Source organism: Prosopis cineraria, unplaced genomic scaffold (assembly GCF_029017545.1).
Source record: "Prosopis cineraria cultivar Desert tree isolate PC_DT_omini unplaced genomic scaffold, ASM2901754v1 PC14, whole genome shotgun sequence".
NCBI lineage: Eukaryota > Viridiplantae > Streptophyta > Magnoliopsida > Fabales > Fabaceae > Prosopis > Prosopis cineraria.
Window position 1 is genome coordinate 28,450,798 of NW_026555345.1, and position 24,010 is coordinate 28,474,807.

Genomic DNA, 24,010 nt, shown 5'->3' on the forward strand with positions numbered 1-24,010 from the left:
AATAAATGTGTAAGCGAACAGTTGAATTATTTTGCTAATGTGAAGTCTGACATGGTTATATTGCATCATTTTCTCCAACCTAAAGGCCTTTCCTCATTCTTCTCTTATTCTCTCTCTTGACTATTGACAATAGCTCTCCCTCCCTCGCTCTTGACTAAGCAAGTTTATTGCTAATCCTTCCTCTCCCTTGGCTAATCATTAGTTCCGCAAAATAATATATTCATAGTTTACATTGAGAAACAAAAAATCCATGATGGTTCCATGAGCACAATTAGAAACTAATATTAATTCACTCACAATTATTCCTAAAAACTGAATTGACATTGCAACATCCCTAAGAAACTGAGGAATTCATAGGGATATATATATATATATATATATATTTCTTTGTTCAAGAAGAAACACTGCAATAAAAGTTGAAAGACATGAGACATGAGAATAACACTTTAAGAGCGATGCTTCAAGTTTTGGATAGCAAATACCAAAAGGTCTAGTGTCAACTTAAGAAATGAGAGGCATGGACTTGAATCAAATTACATTAGTGTTTAGTTATCATGATACGAATAATACGAAACCAAGAATTGAGTTACCCATAACACATAAGCCATTGCAGATCTTCACTAAAACCCATCTTCTCTCTGCTCAGTCTCTCTTTATTTCTACTCTCTCTTTCACTCTCTAACTCCTTCTCATCTTCTCCTTGTTGTGACTTGACACCCACAACCAATTAACCACAACCCTCGCCCTTTTTCTGTAACATCCTGAATTCATGATTCTTGCATTAATGCTAGTTAAGGGATGAATTAGTAATTTAATGTGAGATTAGGGTTTTGGGATAATGGAATGTTATTTTGACTCTTTGGGATGTTATATGGATACATTGGAGTGAAAGAATGACATTGCGAAGTAGAGTATGTGAGTGTGGTGAGGAGTTTCCTTACTGTGTCATACACCACGCTAGTATTGGATGCACTGCGGCACATGGTACATAATTTTGATAGATAAAGACATGTATTAGCTTATGAAGGCAAAGGAAAAAATGAGAAAAACGCACAAGAGAGGGAGAGGGAGAAGAACCTCTGCTAGGGCATCCAATCTCAAGAGCAAAGATAATGTTTTTGACCTGTTACTTATCAAGTAAGTCTTGTGCTGCCTTAACCTTCAATTCTACCATATTTATTCTTAGTTTAAACTATTGAGAAATTGAATCTAGAGGTTTTAAGAAGTTAATTTCTTATCCTATAGTAATAGATAGATTTTTTTAGAGGAAATTAGGACTTTGTGATTAGTTTGAGTCTAATCGATAAAGCTTTAAAGCTGTTCGTTCAAATTGGTTGATTTAGAAAGAGGAAATTTGAGAATAAGCATAATAATGCTTGAAATAAGATGTAAGTGACTGTTGTAAGTAGGAATATAATTAAATAAGAGAAATGATAGCATTTAAGTGCTTGATTGCTATAATTGGCACTTTTAGGCATTAAAATAATTGACTCTGGTTGCTAGTTTTCGTGTAGATCTTCATGTGTGATGTGTCGAGTAGCTAAAGAGACTTAAGTAAGGGAGTATAATACGAGTAACCCTTTATTGCGAACAAAAGGGTTGAGGTAACTATAATTTTGTTATACTTATTTAACTATTATAACTATGTATAAGTAAATGTGTAAATTATAATTTTAATGTTTATGAGTTCTGTGCATGGTTTTTAATACAAACAGTTTGGGCATGTAATATGATTTTGAAATGTTTATTGAACTATTGTTAGATTTTTATTTGTATTAAGCATATACATATATAGTGGAGAATGTGGAAGTTGTGATTAATACGTGTTAAAGCATGATCATAGGGGATGAGAGTTTACTTATGGTATGTGTAGATGTGTGAACATTATGTAGGTGAATAAATCTACATGGTTGGGTTAGCATGATGGGACAATCGGTGCAGCGATATACTGGCATTGTTACTTTAGACATCCCAGCAGTTTGATAACTCTCTAATACCCGTTAAGGTACGGTTAGGAGTTAATGACACCTCTATCACAAGTATGTGAGATGAGGAAAACTATAGTTTGGAGGTGGGATAGAATACATTTAGCTGGGTGTTTTTACTACTGAAAGTGTGCTCGAATTAATATGTAATTGATCTATTAAAGCCTATAGTTTAACATTGGGGAGCCTTAGATGATTGGTGGATAGATGATCATGCTAGTAAATATGATTGTGTGAAAATGTTCATAAAAGGAAAACTATGTTACTATTGATATATAAACAATTATTTTAGTTTTCTTTACTTTTATGTGATTATTTGTGCTAATATTCATAAAAGGAAAACTATGTTACTATTGATATATAAACAATTATTTTAGTTTTCTTTACTTTTATGTGATTATTTGTGCTAATAAACATTAAAAGCTATTTTGGTTACTGAGATTTTGATCTTACCCATGGTTATTTAACATTTTTCCAGGTTCTGATGTTAGTAGTGCTAAAGGGAAAGATTCAGGCCGAGATTAAAGATTTCTCGACTAAGCCTATTGTAAGAATTTGGTGTAATGACTTAAAGATATAAGTTATGTTTGTATATATAAGTTGCCATAGGAATTAGTACATGTATATAGTTTTATGAATGTTTGTATGTATGGTTAAGTTTCATATCCTAGCTTAGTAGGGCGTAATTACTTGTGTTTGATAGAAATATGATAATATGGGCAAGTGGATGAGTATGTGTGTATGTGAAGAAAAGTATATTGTGAGAAATGTAAAAGTTCGGCCAATTGTGTGAAATGTAGTGTTACACCCAAGAATGTGTAAAAAAGGATAGTTTACAAGCCAAATATGTGCATATATGTAATATTATATGTATGATTATTCAATCAAGTGTAATTTATTCAGTTAGATATGGTCAAGGCCTTAGAAGTGATCAATGACTTGTGATTTTAAATGGTGATACTCTAGTGGTGAATTTTAACTTAAAATGATCAAAATACACTTGAGTGTCTAACTTTTGAATGAAATATCAGATTTCAATGGAACTAGTGTCCTTAGTTAGATTTTAAAATAAGTTTTGTTTAGGCGCTTGAATCACCCTAATTAGACACTAAAGGTGAAAATGATGCACATATGAAGTTTACATCAAAAACTACTATTTGACAATAAAATCTAATATGTATGCCATGGTGCATGTATTAATAAGCTACATGGCACAAAGCGTGAGCTAGTGCCTCTATGTCACATGTTGTAATGCATGTGGCACAAGCCATGGCGTATGGCCCACATTTTAGTTGAATTTTGTTTTCACATCAATTTCTTTGAAAGCTATTTTACACATACCTTGAGTGCTTTTGCTGTGTATGGCTTTTATAACTTAAATATCTCTATAAATTATTTTCAAATGCTTCATGTTAGGATCTGTAACATTCCAATTTAAATTTTAATAGTTAATTTGGGTTAATAAAAATAAAAAAAATATTTAGAGGTAAGAAAATTAGTAAGAGATGATTATTAAATCTAACTTAGGATATAATTCTAAAAAAATTAAAAAATAATTAAAAAAATAAAAAAAAATATATTATTAAATTATTATTATAATAAAAAAAAGGGAAAACGTATTAAAAAAAAAAGGAAGAAGGAGTGAACTTTCGGTGCTCTCCGACAATGATTATGTTTAATAATAAAAAAAAAGAAGAAGAGAGAGGAAAGAGTAAATAAAAAAAATGTGTGGGACTCACTGAATTTTTATAAAACTCACCCGTTTCCTTTCATTTCTTCATTCCTTCTTTCGTGCGTGAGCTGAGGCAAAGAGAGCATCTGTGAGCCAAGTTCACCGGTGCTGGGTTTTAAGGTAAGAATTTTTAATAGGATATTTAGGGTGTGATTTTAAGCTTTTCAAGACTAAGTAAGTGTTCTAAAATTTTTTCTTAGTCATCCTTTTTCTTTGGTTTCTGAGTTTGTAGTGGTAGAAAATTTAAGATCTAGAAGAGGGATGAATTTATGTTGAATAAATATGATTTTTGAGGTTGTCAGTAGTATAATAAATGTTCTAGAGTATAAATTTATTGATGATCTTTGAATCTGTGGCTTATGGATCAAATTCTAAACTAGATCTGAAAATATATGTTGATTTATTGAAGTTTAGATGATTATTTGGGACGAGAAATGAATTATTATGGTTATAGGATTATGATTCTAAGCGAGAGATTCAATTTTTAATTTTTGAGTATTTTAGGTACGAATTTATGAAATAAAAAGAAAATTTTGATAATAGAAATTAGTTTAGAAGTTGATTTTTAGATTATTAATGTTTATTGATAATTAAAAGAGGAGTTAAAAATTTTACTTAATAGTATTAACTATAGATTTGTATTAAGATTGAAATTAAGAATTATATTATATTTTTAATTCTATTATTATAATTATTTTATTAGTTTCAAAAATTGAAACTAATATTTATAAATAATATGTTATTTGTAGATTGTATTACTGGTGAAGATTGTGGTGAGAGAGAAATTTTAAGGAATAATTTATTGAAAAAGCCACAAGGTAACCATGCTTTTAATTTGTGATTAGTGTTACTTCATGTTAATTGGGTGATTATTGAGAAAATTATGAATTTTGTAATATTGTATAATTGTGCAATATTATTATGAATTTGTTTAATTATTGTGGGAGGTGTTGGGAGACTTTCTATTATTGTTGTATTTATGTGCCACGTGGTACGCCCCTATTGGAGCTCAATAGGTGGCTTGTAAGGGCTCGGGCTAATCTACCTTTGGCCGGGTAATTTAGCACCGAGTGAGGGCTACGGCTCAAGGTTAATGGAGGGATATAAGGATGGTTGTTTGTGTTTATTGTAATATTTCTTATATTTGTTGGAATTATATTATTTTTAATTCTCACTTAGTAAGCACACACTTAACTGTTTGTATACACTATTATAAATTGGCTTTGGTTACTGGGACTTTTGAGTCTCATTATGTGGTTAATAATTTTTAGGAGAAGAGCCACGAGTGACACGTGGAGGAGTCCCAGAGGCTTAGTGGTATAGATCCACTGTCTCTTTTGGGTATTTAATTTATGATTTATAATGTGTTATATTGCCAATATTAGGGCTTTTTGTTTATTGTCAATTATATGAATATATAAATGTAATCATGCCTTTCAAACTATTTCTATTTTTGGTACAATTTGGATGACTATAATTTTAATATTTGGTTTACTTTGGATTGGTTAAAATGGCATGATTATAAGGCCAAATAACTGGCTTGTATTGAAAATTTATTAAATTGCTTATTTTACTTGTTGGGAGTATAAGGATGGACAAATGTAATTTAGCCTAATGGCATGTGGGAGGTAAAAATTTATCTGAAATGCTATAGTGTGTGAGTTGAAGCCAATTATAAAATATTTTATATTGAAATTATTGATGTAAAAATGTGTTGGGTGGCTGTAACCCAACTATGGTTGAGTTAAATTATTTAAAAAAAAATTTGGTGTGTTACAGGATCCCCGTAACATCTTAAGTTTTCAAGTTATGAATTATCAGTATTTATAAGGGTATTTTGGTCAAATTAAATAAATTATTGATTAATAATGTTTATAAGAGACTAATATAGTTTTTAGATCTTTGGATAGCTTAGAAGAAAGGTAGGTCAAAGTTCGAGTGGGCCATGGCATAAAGAAAGGTTTGAATTGATAAGGGGCGCACGTGCAAAAATCAACATTTATCAATTTGCGAAAACAGACCGAAACCATAGGGAAGAAAGAAGGGAAATTGAGAGAGAGATAGAGGAGACCTAAGGGCAATTAGGGCACGATCTTAGGGACATCTTGGACACATTTAGAGCTTGAATCTTCATTGAGTAAGTTTTATTTCCCCCTCTCCTTCCTTTTAATGCAAAAATTCTGACTTTAGGGAATTTAGGGGCTTGTTTTTAATTGTGGTTAAGTAATGGACAAAGCCATTAACTTATTTAAGGTTTTGAGAAGTTAAATCAAGCCTCTAACCTAATGTTTATGAGTTTTATGGTGATTTAAAATTTTATTGAAGGTTTAGATGAACCTTAGGCATAATTTAAGAATTTTTAAACAATATGGATAATTGGATGGTGATTTTGGTATGTTGGGATATTTAATAAAATTTTTAAAGTGTTTGGAGATGGTTGATGTTGTTAGATAAGGAATTTAAGTGTTATGGGTTCTTAAAACTTAGTGAATTTGAGGTTTATCAGAGTGATAATTTACAATTATCACTTAATTGTGTAGATTAAGGGTTGTTCGTGTGTTATTGTGTGAATGAGAATGTGTGGAGTTAACGTTTAACTAATCTTTTTGTAACAAAGCGTTGAGATAATGAAATAATTAACACTATTTGATTATATTGCTTAGCTGTTTGTGAGTAGATATATTAATTTGTTACTTGAGATTTGATAATCTTGCATATTATGAAATGTGATTTTGTGCATGTAAATCTATTTGCGAATGATGAGAATTGGTGAAAATTTTATATGGACTGGTTGATGAATTTAAAACATATATATGTGTTATATACAATGAGTGCGAGCATAATCATGTTAGAGAGTGTGAGTTCACCTGTAGAAAGGAGTAGTGGAAGTTCATATGGCATGTATCTCCTTAGTGTCTAGTGAGGTACGTTGTTGGAGATTTTTTTTCTTAATATCCATGCAAGATACGACTTTAGAGAATGATACTCCTTAGCATTAGTGATGTGGTGTTGGAGTAATAATACCCCAATTTGTGTGCGATAAGGGAAGACCATAGCCCGGAAGTGAGATAGGACACCTTTAGCTAGGTGATCCAACCACTAAAGGTGAGCTTGGGTCATTGTGAATGTACACTTGGCCCAAGAACTCATGGTTTCAATCAAAGTGATATGAAGGCTCAGATGGTAGAATGATCATACTAGTGGTAATAACTTGTGTCTATGAAAAGGATTTGTTGAATATGCTAAAGTGACAATATACATTTACTATAAAAAATGTTATGTTATAATATGCTAAAAGTGTGTTTTAATACTTTATAGCTTTACTCCCATATGGTTATGCATGTTAATTAGTAGTAGTGAATTATTTTATTATTAAAATGTTTATCTCACCTCGTGGTTATATTTTATAGGTAAGGGCTCTAGTGGAGGCAAGGGAAAGAAGGGGGAACTGAAAAGTAAAGAGCATTGTTGTATAACTCTTTTCTTTCCTCTTTTTGGGTTTGTAATGAATATGCCATAATATTATGCCAACTTAGGAGCATTTCATGATTATATTATCATTTGTATGAGAATATGTGAAATAGGTGCGTATCTTGGCTTAAGATTGATGCTATTATGATTAAAGGAGTGTGTTCGGCCAAGATACAATTACAAGTAATATAATTGTAATGTTTATTTGTCAAAATGATTAAAATAATATTTGTGTTAAGTTTCGTCCACCCTTTTATGTTGCTATGAATTGAGAGTTTGGTAGTCATTTTAAGTATGCTTGGTTATTTGTGTGATATGATTGGCCATGTGAGTTATGTGTGGTCTATTTGAGGTGGTCAAAGTGATTCTGGAGCTAATGGCATTTGGTGTTGTGATTTGGACACCCTTAAAAGTGTTTTAAGGTGAAAACAAATCATTTTGAGTTCAACTGTCTATCTTTTTAAGGGATGATTATTTAAGTGTGAGACCAATGCCATTAACTAGAAGGCTCAAATAGCTTCGTGTGGATATTTGAACCGCTCAAATCGAATGTCGGATGGTGAAACAGCTCACTCTGGAAATTTAAAATGCTGTCATGACAGTAGGTGCACGCTATGGCGTAAATGCTCACCAAGGGACTAATTCTCTGTGCCATCCGCTGCAGCAGGTGTGGCCTGTGTCGTGGTGGACGGGCTAATTTCTAGGAAAATTCCATATTATATTATCTTATTTTCATATGCTTATGGTTTTCATGCTTTTGTTATCATATTTGATTGATTTTAAACTTTAGTTTAAGCTCAAACAACATATTTCAAGAGGGTTTTTTTGGGATCCCATTGTTTTAAACTAATTACTTTTAAACCCTTGGGTTATGATAACTTTTACTTGGAATTTTATTTAATCCTAATTATCACAATGACATGTAAGTGTGTTGTCTTGATAATGTCAAGGCAGATGATACAATCCTAATCCTTTAAAGAAAATGGTTTAAAATTGGTTGGTTGATTGTGTGGAATGTTAAATGGTAATGTCAATTAGGGTATTACATTTTTCGTCTTCAGCTTTATAGATTAGTAGATAGTTGCCTCCTCTTTTCCTCAATCCCCACAAGTTACCTCACCTTTAACTAAGTCAGAAACCCCGAACATTGTGAGAGAGAAGGGGTTCAAAAGTCAGAGAGAAGGAATTAATGATTAGATTGATGCAAAAGAAAGAAATCAATTGAAATCTACAAAATTCAAGGGAATCTTAAAGAACAAGAAGATGAAAATTGACAAAATGTAGCAAATACCCTTGTAGTCAGAGAGATCGCTTATGACACCATAATCGTGGTTGAGTCTAATTGCTTGGGTGGTGTAAATGCAAAAAGTTTCAATCAAATTAAGGGTGGCGTAGAGATTGCAGAGGCAAGTTAACTGAGTGGCAATATGATGGAATATGAGATAATGGTTCATTATGATAATTAGAATTTATTTAAGATATTAGGATTATTTATTAGGGATATTCAAATAAAGATATTGATCCATTGAAATTAGGATTTATTATTTTATTTTATCGTTATCTTAGATATCAACATATTCAAGATTTAAATTAGATTTAGGATTTAGATTTGAATTTAAATTATTATTATCTTATTATTTTTATATCTCTATAAATAAAGTTAGATTTTTCATTTGTATTTAGCTTTTGAGTATTATTAAATAAGAATTTTCAAGAAATTTTTGATTTGTATTCAATTTTTGAGTATTATTGAATAAGAGTTTTCAAGAATTTTGGCCTTCCCCTTCTTTCTTTCTTTCTCCCTCCTTCTCTTCTCTTTGTCCCCCTCTCCCTTTCTTGTTTCACATGAATTTGGTACTAGAGCCTGATTCCACCTTCCTTTCTTGTGTTACTTTTCTAGTTGAGATTTATAAAATAACCCAAACCTTCCCTAAAGCCACATATCATTATATAAAATATTTGAAGGGTAATTTTCAATCCATATATTCATGATTTTATATAGGATATTATTATGAATGCCCATGCAAGGAGTGCCAAAATATCATGGCACCTACCTTGATATGTTAGGCATCCATAATATAATGAAGGCTACTAGAGAAAAATAATTAAAGAATGATGATAATATTAGTATGCATTCGATTAATGGTGTGGTTATGAAACATGTTGTAGGGTTGAATATTTATGATAGATTGCTTCGGATGAAAGTTTTAATGCTACATTTGAAAAGTGAATAGCTAAGGTCAAATGCCACAATGCTGAAGTGAAACATCAAATTCAAGAAGGTGCACGCTTAACTGAAAAAATAAAGAGTTTTCAAAAAAAATTAGAATCCCTCAATTAGCAAGAACAAGCAATCAAGCAAGAAGAGGTTAAAACTCCTACCTTAAATTTAGAGGAATCTATAGTAACCATTATGGAACCTAATCATGAGAGACGTTTGTCCATTCTAGCACCTTTGTCATTACAAACTACATTAAAAACTCTATTAAAGGCCCATATACTTCTTGTAAATGGCACCTTCCCAAGTTGTAATTAGCTAGAACCAACCTCATCATACTACAGATTCACCTTATCAAGTTGCATCTGCCAAGAATGTCCTATCATTGAATAGGAAGCTTCAACATTATCTTGTCTACTGTAAAGGTTTTCTAGAGATTCTAAATAATCAATGTTATCCTTCACTTGATGCAGTTCATCACTATCTCACTTGTTGGAAATGATTTCTAAATCTATGCACGTGGATAAAATTTTATCCCGCCCTTCCCTTCTCAACTAATTTGTGCCTTGATGAGTTCTTCAAGTAAGGGAGAAATGATGGAATATGGGATGATAGTTAATTAAAATAATTAGGATTTATTTAAGATATTAGGATTATCTATTAAAGATATTCAAATAAAGATGTTTATCTATTAAAATTAAGATTTATTATTTTATTTTATCATTATCTTAGATATTAATATATTTAAGATTTGAATTAGATGTATGATTTATAATTGAATTTAAATTATTATTATGTTATTATTTTTAGGTATTTATAAATAAAGTTAGATTTTTTATTTGTATTTAGCTTTTGAGTATTATTGAATAAGAGTTTTTGAAAGTTTCGGCTTCTATCTCCTTCTTTGTCTCTCCCCCTCTTTCTCTTCTCTCTATTCCCCTCTCCCCTTCCCATTTTACATCACAATGTTTCCTTGATCGAAGAACGATAGGAATTGAGCAGCGTGGTGGTAGAGTTAATCTTGAAACACACACACACACATGCATAGAGGAGTTCAATATAACACATCGAAGGGAGAGAATGAAAGGAGAGAGAAGTTTTGGAGGACATGTGGAAGGAGGAGAAAAGTGAATGGCTGATTTGGTAACACCTAGCAACACATGGTGAGTATTGTGTGGAAATATAATAGATGTTAAGCTCCTCAAAAGATTCAGGCATGGTTGCGCTTCTTAAATAAATGTTAGGGGTATTTTTACCTTATTCCACTTAATTATATTGGGTGCTCCTAAAGAAAAATTTTATGAGTAGATTTGTCATTTAATTCTAAAATTTCTAATAAGTGATGTCATTCATATAAATCATCACTTCAATTTACAAATCGCGACGCTATATGGTTATTCAATTTTTAAATTTTTTTGTAATACACGTAGCTCATCTAGTTTGTGTACTTTTTTTTGTTTGGTGGCCAACAGCGAGCAACCCTGTGTTCTTGCTTGCAATTGATAGGAGTGTTGGTGAAACATTTATTTGTGTTTGATTAAAGAATGAACAATACAATTATGACGTTAGGGTTACAACTTGAAAAAGACCAATCAAAGCTGTTATGAATACTGAACAAATTGGAGGGCTTGCTTGAGAATCTGTTTAGTTTTAGAATAGACATTAATTAACGGATGTATGGTTTTAATTAATAGTTAAAGTGGTCGTCCCAAAGAACCAGTTAGTCGAAAAGTTGAATGAAGCTAATAATAATACTACTAGTTGGTAGTTTAATTGATGAACCATTGCATCCACTTGGAACATTATAAGTTCTCGTTTCCTTCTTATTTTACGGTGACAAGTTGTCGTTTTCAAGCTTCCATCTCAGAAGATAACAACGGTGCGACAAAACATGATTGTCATCTTCATTTTCAGACACCATTGCATGTGATTTCCTTCCTAATCCCTATCCTATCCTCAGTCCTCAGTCTCACCCTTGGACTTTTTGAATTCCAAAATTTCTCATTAACCATAAAAGGTAATAATCTCTCTTTCCTTTCTTTCTGTTTCTTTCTTTCTTGTTTCCCCCGCCTCCTAAATACAACTCATTAGGTTCCTGTTTAATCCAATTTTGCCGTTACCCTTATATATAAAATATTTTTTAATTGAATCATGTAAATTAATAAAAATTAATTATATAATTAAAATATAATAACATTTTATTTTTTTTAATTATTATAAATAAAAAATAAATCTCTTATTTTAAAATAAATTAATAATCCATTCATTAAAAAATATGTTATTAATTTTTTATATTTAGAGATAAAAAAAGTTTTAAAAAATTTTTTATATATAAGAATCGAGGAAGTACTTCTGATGCTATAATAAATTCATCAATTTTAATTAGTTAAATTTGTAGTATAGTATTTTTCACGCTTCAAAAATAACAAGTTCTCAATTATAAACTTAACAATGATTGACATTGGAAAATTTTAAATTGTTTAATTTATCAATTCAGGGAACCTCTAAGTTGAGGGAGTACCCTATCTTTCGAAGAAAAAAAAAAGACAAAAGACATTATATACTGACCTTTTAAATAGTATAAATTTTTCTGTTAAAAAAAAGTATAAATTTTTAATAACCTTTTTCAACAAATAATTTTTAGTCAGACATGGATAGCCGTATTTGGAAATTTTGGAAATCCAACAAATAATTTCTTCTTTTTTGTGGGCCAAATCAATTAATATAAAAAAAAAAATTAAGGTGGAAAGGTAGGTAGATTTTTGGTGACAATAAAAAGGAACGAAAAGGTAAACGGGAGACTAGAAAGCTAAACACAGATATAAATAAGTGGTATGCTTGTAACCACGGTATGAAACTAAATTCCCAAAATCAGACAGAGTCCGCTAAATCTGCAGGTCTCTAACTTTTGTTTGTTTCTTCGATCTTCGCCAGCAAGTTTCAAAATTTCTAGGTCCAATTCCACCACCACTTATACTTCACTTTCTTCTTCTTTTCATCCAAGTCTCTTCATAATCACACAAGTAATCGCACTAGTAGGATGGTGTCACGAAATCATTACACTGATCCCACCATTTCCATCTCACTGTTCAATTTTCTGAAGCCGCTTCTCTCCCCTCCCCTGTTTTAACTTTCTATCAACCAAGAATCCGATCTGCTCGCCGTTTCTTTCTCTCAAAAGGTTAACGTATCTTTTAATACAGGTTCTTTACTGAATCTACCACCACGAAAAGTTAAACTCCCAGGTTACTCCTCTCTCTTTCTCTCTCTGTTCTTGTTCGTTCTTTCATATGATTCAACATATCATACTAACCATGCTCAGCATCAGCTCTCTCTCTAGTCTCCTTAGAAGCTGAGAAATTCAGTGACGCCATTGAAGGAACTCTGAGAAAGCTGGTATCTTTGACTAATGTGGAATATGCAGAGGACAGTGCGCGGCGGGTGTGGCGGAGCCAGACAGAGGCTGAGAGAGAACAGCGTGGTGCAGAGATTGCAGATGCAGTTGCAGGGCTATGAGAATCTGGGATCGTGGGCTTTCCGTCATTTCCCAGACACGATCTGGCGTCCATTTATGAAGTCACCAGGCAGATCCGCGTCTGTTCTTCTGGCCTTCACAATCTTCCTCGTCGTCGGCGCGTTGGCCTGCTCGCGCTTTCTCAATCCCACGGTATGTGCCTCTTCGTCTGACCTCGATTGGCTCCCTAAAGTCTCTTCGCATTAGTTGTCCTCCACGTTTCTTTTTTGGCCACAATTGTCTTCCCCGTTACTTAGACGTCTGGCGTATCACGAATTTGGAACATTGAATCTCCATTCCCATGGACCTAGGCTAGGCTCGCAATTATTTAAACGACTTCTTGCACTTGTCGCTTCGTCGTAATTAAAATAATCAAACGGCCCACTAACTCAGGTCGTTTCGGTGGATCACCACTTTCATTCTAGAAATTTTGAATGTGATTAACACGAGCCGCTATCGGCTATCGTCGGTTAACTAGGCAGGAAAATGCAAAGGTCGTATAGAGAGTTTGTGTGATTGTCGCCACGTGTCTGCACAAGTGGCTATATAAGTCTTGTGGGACCGGCACGACTGCGTTCGTACCCTACAAATTTCGTGACTTTCACAAAGCTGGAGAAAACAGAGCGCCACGTGTTACCGTGTGCTTGAGCTTGTTTGGACCACATCACGCTCATTGGTTCCCCGACTGACTTTGCAACATTAATTAATCAGTTTTCTCATAAGGAAGGAGAATCCACATTTTAATGAAGTCACCCGAAAGACAAGGATGACATTCATTATATAAGATTCTACAGCTGTTATAATAAGTAACCTCAAGTTCTAATATCTCAATATTTTTAGCTTTGCCTTTTATCTTATAAATACATAAATATCGTTACTACTTTTTTGCCTGAGCTGTTATTATGAGTACCAAAATGAAGGTTAGATTCTCTGTCACTGTTCATTTAGGGGAGAATCTTTGTCATGGTATTAGGGGTAATATCATATTATCATTCATTTTTGTGGATTACATATCTGATAATAACTGTTATAATTATGAGGATGATAACAAATAAATATAATCAATACATTTTACACCCATAGCCACAGGAGCTGACCAAAGTTTTATTACAGGTAATTATTCCTGGTGACAAACCAATAACGACGTCATTCGCCGACAACTTGGACTCCAGTAGGCCAGTGGAAATCCCACTGAATTGCAGTGAATATACCCGCACCGGAAAATGCCCAGGAAACTACCTTACCCCACCAGATGATCATTATCGTCAAGAAGGAGGCACGTGTCCAGAGTACTTCCGTTGGATACACGAAGATCTGAGGCCGTGGGCCCACACGGGGATAACAAAGGAGATGGTGGAGAGGGCGAGGAGGACGGCGAATTTCAAACTAGTCATCATGGGAGGGAAGGCCTATTTGGAGACGTACACGAAGGCGTTTCAGACGAGAGACGTTTTTACGGTGTGGGGGATCCTACAGTTGTTACGGAGGTACCCCGGGAAGGTGCCTGATCTGGAGTTGATGTTCGACTGCGTGGATTGGCCTGTGATCAAGACCGTTGAGCATAGTGGGCCCAATGCCACGGCCCCACCTCCGCTTTTCCGTTATTGTGCCGACGATGCCACGTTGGATATTGTTTTCCCTGATTGGTCCTTTTGGGGATGGTAAGTCGCCAACCCTTTTGCTCTTATTTTATTCATTTATTTATTTTTAGAATTCTTACCTGCTAAAGGAAATTCGTTCAACTGCCCAAGTTTTGCTGTCACCTATCGTTTAATCTCCTGATTTTAAAGATATTACAGATTATAAATTGTTTTGAAAGAAACAAAATGCGAGCTTGTGTTTATATGAAATTTGATGTGAATATTACTATTAATAAATAGCATAGTTTCCATATAATTTTATAAATACAGCATTCAAATTGGTTTTAAAATTAAAATTTAATGTAATTTAATACAATTTATAAATATATCACGACTAATACAATTCATTTTAGGCTTGGTATAATTGTAGATTGTAGCTGTAGGTTGAGACTACTTGTGCAAAAATATCATGAACATGATTGTTTCAAATCAGTTTGAGGGTTTTTTCGGCAGAGCATTTTCTTATCAGTTTAATTTACCCATGTGCACGGACGTAATTTTCATGCATTTTAAGTCACTCTTAACTATTATTAATGAATTTAATTGAACAAAATTAAATTGTGATGAATAAAACATAGAAGTAAAATTTACCAGAAAGAAGAAGCGTAGTGATAATGATACAATGATGTGAAGGCCAGAGGTGAACATAAAGCCCTGGGAGAGATTGTTGGGAGAGTTGAAAGAGGGAAATAAGAGGACAAGATGGTCAAAAAGAGAGCCTCATGCTTACTGGAAAGGCAATCCTTCTGTTGCTGAAACCAGACAAGACCTCCTCAAATGCAATCTCTCTCAAACCCATGATTGGAATGCTCGTTTATACGCCCAGGTAATTCCTTTGACCTTTATTTTCAATATTTACGACAAAGCTTCACGTTCATACTGAAATATTATATTATTCTTCTTTCTTTGGCAGGATTGGATATCAGAATCTCGACAAGGCTTCAAGAAATCAGACCTGGCTAGCCAATGCACTCATAGGTAATTAAACTAGCTCGGTCTTGCCTTGCTTGCTGAATTATTTATCACTTGATATGTGTGTGTAAATAGGCAAAACTCGTGATGCACGCAGATACAAGATCTACATTGAAGGGTCTGCTTGGTCCGTGAGTGAAAAATACATACTATCCTGTGATTCTGTCACTTTATTAGTAAAGCCTCATTACTATGACTTCTTCACGAGAGGTTTGCTTCCAGTGCACCACTACTGGCCCATCAAGGAAGATGACAAGTGCAGATCCATTAAGTTTGCAGTGGATTGGGGCAACAACCACAAAAAGAAGGTAAATCTTTGACTAATCTGTTATATTTTTACCATGCCAACTTGACTGTAAATCTGTACCTGCTGTTTGTGGAATTCATCAGGCACAAGAGATAGGAAAAGCAGCGAGTGATTTCATGCAACAGGAGCTGAAGATGGAGTACGTGTATGATTACATGTTTCATCTTCTAAGTTCGTATGCTAAGCTGCTCAGATACAAGCCCTCTGTGAGTGAGAAATCTGTAGAACTGTGTGCAGAAGCCATGGTTTGTAAAGCAGAGGGGCTTGACAAGAAGTTCATGACGGATTCAATGGTGAAGGGTCCTTCAAACACCAATCCATGCACTCTGCCTCCTCCTTACGATCCTCCATCTTTACATTCTCATTTAAGCAGAAAGCAGAGTTCAATTGAACAGGTTGACTTGTGGGAGAGAAAGTACTGGGAGAAACAGAGTGTGCAATAAATCTTGAATACATAGCTTTATTTATGCGGGCGACTTGAGTTAGGGGTTTCTCAGTTGTGGATTCTTTTTTATTTATTATTAGGGATACAAATGGAGCACACGTTATATACTGATCTGAGTTTCTTTTCGGCCAAACTTTAGTGATATAAGTCAACTTTGTCATTTTGACGAGAATTTCTTAACATTTTGAAACTACGTACGATCACAAGAATTGTTAATCATTTTATATTACGGTCAGGTCAGCTTAGACCGGGAAGGAAAAAGTGGTGATTGTGGCTAATTATAATGCAATCATCAATATATCAAAACGGCCCTAGCCAATTCCTTAAAGCGGCTTTTCTAACATTTTACTGTTCATAGAACCAAATCTCACATTTTACTATTCATAGAGTCAGTACTGGCTTCTATCTTCGGTGCAAGCTTTAAAAACTTCGTTTCTCTCTGTTTTTTTTCCCCCAAAGCTGATAGTAATCTCAAGCCCTGTGCACATGGTTACTCATACATCTCATTTGATTGCTCCTGCTCTACTGTTTATTTTACCTGTTCGAACAAGACACTTGTCAGTCACTCTTTGCTCTAAACGTCTTCTTCGAAGAAATCAGCCCGACTCCAGTGAGCAGTCCAGTCGTAGCTTCACCAATGGCTGAGGTACCATCCACCGCGACAACTCATAAGGCTTCAGCTAGCATCTCATGAAGTTCGGAAACATCGTTGGGCTCACCACTAACCCTTCTGTCAAGTGGAAGTTCACTGGTCAGAGCTTCGCCAGTGGCCGAGGGACTGTTCACCACAACAACTCATAAGGCTTCAACTAGCATCTCATGAAGTTTGAAAACATCGTTGGGCTCACCACTAACCCTTCTGTCAAGTATAAGTTCAACGGTGATTTTTCTAGTGAGTTTATCTTCGGAAACGAGTCCGGCAACCCACGATTTCGGTGCAAGTTCGATATATGGGTTTTCAGTTATTATCTGTAGTGTGGGCTTCTGGTTTTGTTCTCTTTTGGTTTCAGTGTTAATTGTTTGGCTACTTCGCTCCCAAAACAAAATAAGAGAGACTGATTCTAGCTTGCTCTTCAAAATCAGATTTTGGCCTATGGTAATGTAATCAGGAATTAATCTCCTGAATTCTTTGTTTTTTCCTATGTAAGGAAAAGTTTTCTTAAGAAGTCATGAGATTAGGTGTTTAAAGATCGACACTGAAATTTGAAACTCCTGTCACGTACGGCCTTCTTCATCCAAATTCACTTGCTTCCTAATTGCCTTCTTTAGGTTCTTAAGTTCTCACTTTCCCTCTCATTTTTTGCTTACTACAATATATATTATATGATGTTGATTTCTGTCTGGAGCTATGAAAGCCTTCTCATAGAACTTTTAATAGGCAAGTGATCTGTTTGTCAACCTCACCTGGGATTAACGAGTAGAATCTCTGTAGCTGGGTCTACAGTGCGGTGAGGGAAGAAAGGATGATCGAGATAAAGGAAAATTCTGATGATAACATTTAGACCATGTACAGATATTTCTTTTCTTTGTCTTGTACTTGTATGCATGTTAAGTCATTATTATATAGAGACTGTTTTTAAGTGTTGCATAATGGCACATGTTTCCTTGGAGAATGTTTGTCAAAGATGAACCAAAGATGGATGCTTTCTTGATTGATTAAAATTAATTTCTGGTAATGATCATTTCTCAGCAATAACTTTGAATATGCTTACACTTTATCTCAGCATTGTCTTGGTAATGATCTATTTGTGAATTTATGCACTGTTTTTACATTTTCTTTCTACCAAACTTTTAACGTTTTGCAAGCATGTTGGTTCTGCCTTAATTTATTCAATAGTTTGGTATTGGTTTATTTGGGATGAAATAAGCCAATCATACATTGTCGGATTATCAGTAGCTGATGGTTACGTCGATGCCAGTTCATAGACAAATGAGGTACTTTATATGCCTTTCAAATGATCTTGGAGAAATTTATGTTACATCTATTCGTAATTGAGTTTCAAGATCTCCTTTTTGTTTATTTTATTCTTCATGTTCAAATAAAGATGCATTATCTCCTCTCTAGATGCAGATTGTCAAATAGTTTCATTATAAGGTCTTTAAGGTCCCCCCTCCTTGAACTTTACCTTTTGATTTATGTGGTAGACTATAACTGAAATGTTTCAGATCCATTATGGGAGTAATTTTCTTTGTATACTGTCCTCCAGGGGTTTCAAGGTTGGATTGTTGGAGAGTTATATTTATGCTACAATGGCCTTAAGGAACCCTAAATTCGATGAGATCATTCTTACCAGGAGGGCTTTGATCTTAACCATTATAGGGGACCTTAGGATTGGAGTATTTGTTTGGAATGGTCTGCATTTGTAGTCTTAGGTCTTTATGTGTATGTCATCCCTACCAGGAAGCATGTTTCCTTTTTGTATATTTAGGGTTTTTTGTTGTAAGGTTATATATGTTCCCCATTTCCTTGGGACCTTTAGACGGCTTTTGAACAATGATGTATCAGGTGCTTCTACACCATATCTATTTTTAATTAATGTTAATGGTAGTTACCATCTTTTTAAGTCTCATCTATATCTTGATTAATTTTGTTACAAGTTAGTTATTTTATTGGTATAACCTCTTTACCTCCACTATATTCATGTTTATATATTTGTTAAGACCTTTGCCAAGTAATTGTGCAGAAGTTAGTTCCTTATCCTTATTCAGTTAAGGATATGTTTTTTATATTAAAGTTTGAATATGCGGATACTTTAATTTACTATGATATTTTAATTTAATAATTACCTGGTATTTTTATATTGAATCACGGTGATCATGTATATTTGAACTGTTTTCGTAGAACAATTTGAAGGGAAAATATATATGAAAGAAGATGGCATATTTAAGAAAACACTTACTGGAGGAATGAAAGGGGGACAAACAACCTAATGAGTTTTTGTTCGAGTTTTATATGCTATAGAATAGCCTTGTATGTTGCAATGATTATAATTTAAAATGTCTTGCTACTAATTCAGGAGGGGGAGAGATATAATTAGGATGCATTCTATACAAAATGTCCCATCTCAGCCTTGTGTAATGTTAGTTACCAGACCCTTTTAGCCTTTACAAAATGTTTGTCATGAGTCATGTTCACTGCTGTAGCTATCGGCTGATATTTATTTTAGAACACTTTTTTTTTAGTCATTGTTTGCCAAAAAGTCAGAACTGATGGGAGAAAGGTTATGTGAAAAAGCAAATTAAATTCCTTAAAAAGTCTTGAGGAAGTTGAGTTTTACTTTTCATGCCTAACTAACTTTTGCCAGTCCTTTATAACACGTCTAGGCCTATTTTTGGAGGATTAAGGTTTTAAGTTATTGCATTCCCAAAGTAGGTCTGAAAATTCGTTTGTAAAGTGGCAGAAGTTTTTTTTTAACATCCTTTAAGTTCAAACCATATATATTTAGTGTACGCAAAAAAAGCTACGCATTTGGGATATTAAGTTTTTTGTATTACTTTTATTCCAGTGAAAGCTTTGACCACTGTGTATAAACCTACATGTAGTTCCATGTGCAGTTCCTTCTTTTACTAGTAATGTTGTCAAGGTTTGTGAAATACAAAGTTAGACAATGAAGTAAAAATACCGAACTTTTCGTAAAACACGCCTCCAACTTATGTGCTAAAAGATTTTCATATGCAGAAACAGTATAGATTGCATGACAATCATCATTTTGAGTTTCTTCACTATTCTTTTTGTAATTTGGCTTACCACTACATCACTTTTCAATGGTTTTTCGTGTGTTAATTATTACATGACTGTCAATGCTGGATCATATGGTATGCCTCTGCATTGCTTCTCATCAATTCTCAAGTGTATGTAGCCGAAAGGTGATCTTTAGGGGTGTAGGGGTGAGGTTAACAGATGAGAGTACAATCTGCATAAAGATTCAAACGGGCATGACAGAAACCTTTTGTGTAAAACATCCCTTCAACCTCTTTCAATTCAGCTCCCCTAATTTGCTGTCATTGTCACAATAGGGTAATTATCATGGCTATTGTCAATGAAGATTTTTACTGACAGTTGCCAATAGTACTTCATAAGTGCTTTCACACTCTTGTGCTAAAGAGTCCTTATAAATCTAACCTATGATATCGCGTGTGTAGGGATAAAGATTTTATGGGGGTGCAGTCAATGTGGAGATTTGATTTTGTATTGAATGATCCCCTGGTTTTGAGGAAATGTTTTTGATAGGTAGTCATTTTTTCATCTTCTTTCCCTATCTTCACCTTCTTGCTCAATTTCAAAACTTTCAAATCGCTATAAGTCATGATATTCTTTTTATGCTTGTAGCTATTATTATATGGGATTATTGTCCTCAATTTTTTTAGGCTTAAGGTGCATTACACAGTCCGTGATGAAACAGGAAAATCTTATTTTGTTTTATTTTGTTTTTGTTTTTGACAAGTTTTCTTAATAACCCATTAATAAGATAGCCCCAGAACTTAAGCTTCAGTTATAAAGGTAATGACTTCAGGCATGAAGCACCTACTACACTACCAAAAATTAGTTTCTAATGGAAGCCAATCCCATGCATCTTTCTTAAAGATTAATATTCTAATATTCTAATGGCATTGTTTAAGTTTCCGTTACGCTAAGCTTAATTAAGTTCTTTTGGACTCCTGGCATTGTTTAGCCACATTTGGTGTCAATCACGGTTTCTCCTTTTGCTTTTTGTATGAATCAAACTTTATATTTGACCCATGGTATTGGCTTATAGTAGCTTGATAAAATGCTTTTTGTTTCAGTTCCTGATTTTCTTTACTTAAGTACCCTATTCAATCGCTGTTTTTAAAAAGTTACATTTTGCTTATTGTAAATTCGAAGCACCATAATTGTTATGTAAGAAAGTAGTTGTAAGTATAATGCTTTAAGAAGTTGTAATGATGTATACAACACAGTTAATAATTAATATTTCGAAAGAACCAAGATTAAGGAATATATACATGCATTGAGAGGGACTATTTTTTACGACTATTTATTGTTGGACTATTTTGCATAATCATTGTTAGCTATAGCTATCTAGATGCATTCCTTATTATTCTTTTTGCCTTCTAAGTTACTGTGTTAATTATTCTCCCTACCTTAAGTTCTAGACGTGCAATCTAGAAATACATATAAGTGGAGCTGGAAATCGCATGGTAATTATTAATTTATATTTTAACATGAAATAAAGGTTTTATTACTAAAAAAATACGCAGAGAGTCTTCTCATGGACAAAAACTCAAACAAGCAATGAAAAGTTACAATTTAAAGGACTACAATACATAATTTTGAATCAAACCTATTAAACTACTCATTCTAAATTTTTGTAAGCATAAAAATGTCAGTACTTGGTGGTAGAGCTTCAATAATTGTACTGTTTCCTTACTTTGATTCTTTTGTTTAAAAGTTATGAATTTTTATTTCATTGTTTTGTTTTTAGTCTGGATATTTTTTTGGTTTTATCTTGTGTACCTTTGGTTCTATGATTTATCTTTTAATTTTACTTATTTTTTTCTCTGTGTTTCAATGTTGTGATTCTGTAGCTTCTTTTTTTTTTAATGGTACTTTTTATGTTTCACATTTTCTTTTTTTGCGTACTTCTGCATTTCAGACCATGCAGTGACAGAAGAAGCTTTTAGGTAATATCTGAATACTTTTGCTTTTTGACAGGAAATCATCCTTCAGCGAACTATGTACCAGGGGACAAACCTTTTAACTATCAATTTTTTAATCTTTTGGTCTGTATGTTTTAATTGTTGTCAATTCTTTTCATTCATTGTATCTTTCCTACTGTTTATGCTTTAGGTTTCTTTGGAAATAAGAGTGTCCTTTATGCAATCATGGCAATGCTACTGCAGGTAGAGCTTTTTTGAGATTTTTGCCTTTTTGTATCAGAAGGTTTACTAGAGTTTGGTTGCTTCTAACTGCTCATATCAAATTAGTATCATGACATTTTTTCCCATGTCAAGGTATATATGATGGCACCATTTTTCTTGTGTACTACTTTTTTGAGTTGGCTATTAGTTGTTGCTTGTGTTATTTGACTGTAGAGATGGCTAATGTTCTTGATAATAATGCGCAGATGCTTACTTTATGGCTTCAGTAATTTATAACATTATCAACTGTAAGTAATAAGATCTAGTGAATTATGCATAATCAGTGCTTGGAGAATACTATTTTCCTTGTATGTTCATACATATTAAATTATGTGTTAGGATTCAAAAATCAAAATAATCTTTCATTCAGTATACTAATCTATAATTTATTATGTCATTCATTTGATTAATTACTGTACGAATGATATGATTTGGAAGATATGTTTTATTCATTGCATACAGGATTATCTGATTTAAAAAGGTGCGATGTGATGAATTTTTCATAATATCATCATGTTTCCATGTCTTATAGTTTAGCATTGTGAATTTATATGGCAAGTATTAATTACCATGTCTTATAAGTTGATCTATTTTTATATACTAAACATTATGTAAATAGTCATTTTATTGACAGCTATCTTTAATCAAATTGTCTTATTAATTTTTGTTTTTAGTTTGTTCCTTCTATGTGCATTAGGTATACTAAGTTATTGAGACCTGAAATATATCGTAGAGCCAATTAAGGGTCAGATCTTCCATGAAGGTGCATAGTGTGAGGATTTACATTTCAGACATTTGCAATAACTTATTTTAAGAAATTATATTTCTTGAGCACCCAATCGTTTTCTTGTCTTCACATTTTTTGTGAGATATGGCAATATAGTGCATATATAGTAGGTGATTCCTTGCAGGTATTAGTTGAAATTCTATTTATAACCTTAGATTTTTTTTAGTAGCACACAAAGATTGCAGATTTGATATATAATTCTTGTGCCATCCTTATGTATTGACTGATCTTTTAGGATAGACTCTCTCTTTGGGCTTATGCTTATTACATTAGTGCTTTTATTAAGACTAATGTCACAGAAAGGGCTACCGACAGAGGATTCTGACCAGGAGAAGGCCAAGCTAATGAAGTGAAGCCACCGGGGATATCGGCTCTTGACGATGTGGTATTATCATGAGTCTCACAACGGGGAGCTTCACAAATAGTGTAAGGTTTATAAGTTCAAGGAGCTCTCCCTCCTAATAGGCTAGTCTTTTAGGATATGCTATCTATAATACCCTAAAATTTTCAAACCGATTTTTCACAAATTATTAGTTTAATAAATTATTTTTACATCATTAAATCCTTATCATGGTAGAAAAATTTCTATCATGATAATAAATAACTAAACTTCTTTTCAAAACTCTACTATGTAGAAAAAAGTTTATCATATAAATTATGCCTATATATGACTAAAGACTTATCTATATGGGTTTTAATGACCTTTTGAGATAGCCTTGGTTTAGTGGGAGTCTGAGTTTTGTCCTTTTAAGGACATTTGATGGTTTAAAGCCATTTTGCTATTTTGCTCAGTTATGTTTCAGAAACATTGAGATGTTTTATATTCCCCATAGAATTCATGATTTGATTTATGTTTATGCATCTTGTATCACTTGTTTCCTTTTGGGATTTAGTGATCTTGTATTGTTTTTCTACTAAGTTTTAGTTTTGGTTCAAAGATATTACGGTCTTTATATCATTTGCCTCCCTATAGGATTCAATTATTTTTGTTAGTACACTCATGTCACTTGTTTCCCAATAGGATCAGTGACTTTGTGTCAT

The 24,010-nt window shown here is 33.3% G+C and overlaps 1 protein-coding gene across 3 annotated transcripts; it reads left to right on the plus strand.

Moving 5' to 3' along the window:
• Positions 1-12,206: 12,206 nt before the first annotated feature.
• Positions 12,207-16,464, plus strand: LOC129293022 (uncharacterized). 3 transcript variants are annotated; one of them, XM_054930817.1, is made up of 8 exons: positions 12,250-12,359; positions 12,610-12,651; positions 12,735-13,073; positions 14,034-14,581; positions 15,194-15,386; positions 15,474-15,538; positions 15,630-15,840; positions 15,923-16,464. In XM_054930817.1, exons 3-8 carry the CDS (start codon positions 12,816-12,818, stop codon positions 16,280-16,282), a joined length of 1,635 nt encoding a protein of 544 aa, XP_054786792.1. In that variant the 5' UTR covers positions 12,250-12,359; positions 12,610-12,651; positions 12,735-12,815; the 3' UTR covers positions 16,283-16,464. The 3 variants fall into 3 exon arrangements, with proteins under 3 accessions (XP_054786791.1, XP_054786792.1, XP_054786794.1); XM_054930816.1 differs by having other exon boundaries at positions 12,207-12,651; XM_054930819.1 differs by lacking the exons at positions 12,250-12,359; positions 12,610-12,651 and having other exon boundaries at positions 12,659-13,073.
• Positions 16,465-24,010: the final 7,546 nt, after the last annotated feature.

What these genes read in the sequence shown, in the direction of transcription:
- LOC129293022 (XM_054930816.1), top strand. Translation starts at nt 12,816, where the DNA reads ATGTGGAATATGCAGAGGACAGTGCGCGGCGGGTGTGGCGGAGCCAGA. An exon ending in CGCGCTTTCTCAATCCCACG is followed by an intron (nt 13,074 to 14,033) that starts GTATGTGCCTCT and finishes GTTTTATTACAG; the next exon opens with GTAATTATTCCTGGTGACAA. An exon ending in GATTGGTCCTTTTGGGGATG is followed by an intron (nt 14,582 to 15,193) that starts GTAAGTCGCCAA and finishes AATGATGTGAAG; the next exon opens with GCCAGAGGTGAACATAAAGC.